The 2,826-nt window shown below is 39.3% G+C and overlaps 1 protein-coding gene across 1 annotated transcript; it reads left to right on the forward strand.

Moving 5' to 3' along the window:
- Positions 1 to 557: 557 nt before the first annotated feature.
- Positions 558 to 1,107, forward strand: LOC132639144 (vegetative cell wall protein gp1-like). Its single transcript, XM_060355629.1, has 2 exons — positions 558 to 912; positions 1,022 to 1,107. Exons 1-2 carry the CDS (start codon positions 558 to 560, stop codon positions 1,105 to 1,107), a joined length of 441 nt encoding a protein of 146 aa, XP_060211612.1.
- Positions 1,108 to 2,826: the final 1,719 nt, after the last annotated feature.

Here is a 2,826-nt window from a genome sequence, read left to right on the forward strand (position 1 = left end):
GCTGATTGGTGGGTGGTTATAAAGACTAAGCCTGTGGGAAGGATTGAGGTCGATAATGCATTAGATGTGGCGTATCAAAATGATGTAACATTTGTTCATCAAACGGTTGACACAGAGTTAGAAAATAGTTTGGAACATCCTCAACACATATTGGAAGAAGTTGATGAAGATGATGTAACTATCATAGAAAATGTTGAGGAAGAATCGACCGATGGACCCGAAACAAGCTTTGAGGAAGAATCATCTGATGAAAATGAAACAAGCGAGGATGAGTGGGAGGATAACTAGTTGCATGTTAGTTTATTCTATACATGATAATAACATAATTCTATACTTGTTAAATTTTTACCTACGATCAATATATCATTATTGAGTTATTAATTTTATGTATGTAAATGTCATCAGGTGATAGTGATCAAGGTAGAGGTAGAGCTGGAAGTACTAGTAAGAGAAAAGATAAAAGACCTATAGATCCTACAGCTACTAGTAGTCAGTCCATTCCGTCCGCTTCACATATGCAGTCTACTTAGCCTTCTTTTTTTATGCCTGGCTCTTCTATGCAGGGCCAGTCTGGTCAGTGGGTCTTTCAGCCGGCACCACCTCAGCTGGCATCATTTACCTATCCTACTTCTAGACCTACACCTATGTATTGCCCACCACGTGGCAGATCTCCTAGCACATCAGCCACTTTGTCTTCTTCTCCTTCTCCTTCTCCAAATGGTACACCTCCAAGTGTATCTAATTTGCGCCTTAGAGATAGCAGCTCTGAGCCTGAGTCACTACCATCCAACCAGTCTCAGATCCATCGTCGTCCTCCTGCACCTGCTCCTGCTCCTGCACCTGCACCTGCACCGGCTCCTATACAGGGACCGATACATCATGGTTTACAGCTGGGAGATAGAGATGCGATAGGTCGGATTTTCATCGTGCCTGAGGGAGTTGGGTAAGATTGTCTTTTATTAAGTTTTCCTAACGTTTGTTTTCATCTTAATCTAATATGCATTAAATGTTTTAACTGCAGGTTCTATCCAATCACGACACTACAAAAGTCGTGCTGGATGTTGTTCGGAGGCTTTATGGCAATCATTTTTATACTTCATGGAGTGAAATCCCATATGATACTCGACAGGCTATGTTTAGAGAGTTTAACGTATGCATCTTATTATACATTTCATAACTTGAATTGACTTTTATATAAATCATCTAACATTACCTATTTGATTTGTATATGTATTGTACATGAGATCCAATGGACAATGATAGGGTTGCTGCAAACTTTGAGAAAAAGGGGAGTGCAAGGTTGTCTGATTGATTTTCAAGGGCTAGAAGGGATATGACGATGCCCCAATGGCTAAACGCTGAACAGTGGGAGAAACTTAAGGCATATTGGCAAACTCCTGAGTTTATCGCCAAGTCTGAGCAGGCAAAGGCTGCCCGTGCATCCCATAAATGTGACTCTTTGCACACTGCGGGTGCAAGAAGTCAGGGGCACGTGGCTAGGACAATGGTAAGTAATTTTATACTTTTAAAGTTACCTAATCAATATATCATTATTGAGATATTAATTTTATGTTTAACTTTTTTTTTTTTTTGCAGAAAAAAGCTACGGGACAGATGCCAACTCAGGATCAGCTATTCCTAAAGACCCACACAAAAAAGAAGAAGCAGGAGTCGGATCCGACCTTATGGGTTGAGGACAGGGCTCGTGATTCCTATGTAAGTGATAATTTTATTATTTAAGTAATTATATATAAGTTTAATTATGATATATTCGTTATATACTATGTTTCATTTTTTAATATACAGAGGCAATATATGGATCATGTGGACCAGTACAGCTAAACTCATCCTGAGCATCCGAGCCGTCCTCCACCGGAATTAGAGATAGATTTTTTGTGTAGAGCAGTTGGGGGAGTACAAAAGGGTAGAGTGTACGGTCTAGGCCCAAGGAACAACTTAAGTCGCCTTCGGTCAGGATTGCGAGGTGAAGGGTCTTCTCAACAAGCCGAGGGAGTTGATGATGTTCAGGTCGCAGCTATGGCGCAGCAAATTGCTGAACTTAATAGGAAATTAGCTGAAACTGAGGCAAGAAGAGTTGAGGAAAGTAACACCATGAAAGCGAACATTGAATTGCTAATGGCACAAGTTAAAAGCCACATCGCATGTGGACAATTTGGTGTGCCTTCCCCCCCCCCCCCCCCCCACCCCCCTCTGACCCAGAAGATGATGATGACGGTGATTTCGTAGCCCGAACACCGAATGATCAGTTGTAGTAGTTTGAATTTAATAATGGACTTATGTTAAAACTAGTTAATGGTACTTTTGGTTGGACATTTAAATATTTCTGAACTGTGAAGGTCTATTTAGATTGTATTTGATGTGTTTAGATAATGTTTGATGTGTTTTATTATTACTTAGGATGGTTTTATGTGTTGTAGCTCTTTTAGAATTAATTTGGAGCATTTTAATGCTAGTTTTGAGTAGCTTTTGTTACTGGTTTCTGAGCAGCTTTTGGTACTGGTTTCTGTGTAGGTGTGGTTGCAGAAAATGCTTGATTTGCATGCTGAAAATTTTCCAGAAAACCGACGGCAAACCGACTCTGTCCGTCGGTTTTCAGGAAATTAATTTTGCAAATTTTCCAGAAAACCGACGGCAAACCGACTCTGTCCGTCGGTTTTCTGGAAATTAATGCTTATATTTTATAAAAAAAACCGACTCACTGTGTCGGTTTTATAATTAAAATAAAAAAAATTATTTAAAAAATCGACACAGTGCGTTGTTTTGTTCATAAAATATATATTATTTATATATAAGATAAAAAATCAG

The sequence above is a fragment of the Lycium barbarum genome, chromosome 5, assembly GCF_019175385.1.
Source record: "Lycium barbarum isolate Lr01 chromosome 5, ASM1917538v2, whole genome shotgun sequence".
In the NCBI taxonomy this organism is placed as follows: Eukaryota; Viridiplantae; Streptophyta; class Magnoliopsida; order Solanales; family Solanaceae; genus Lycium; species Lycium barbarum.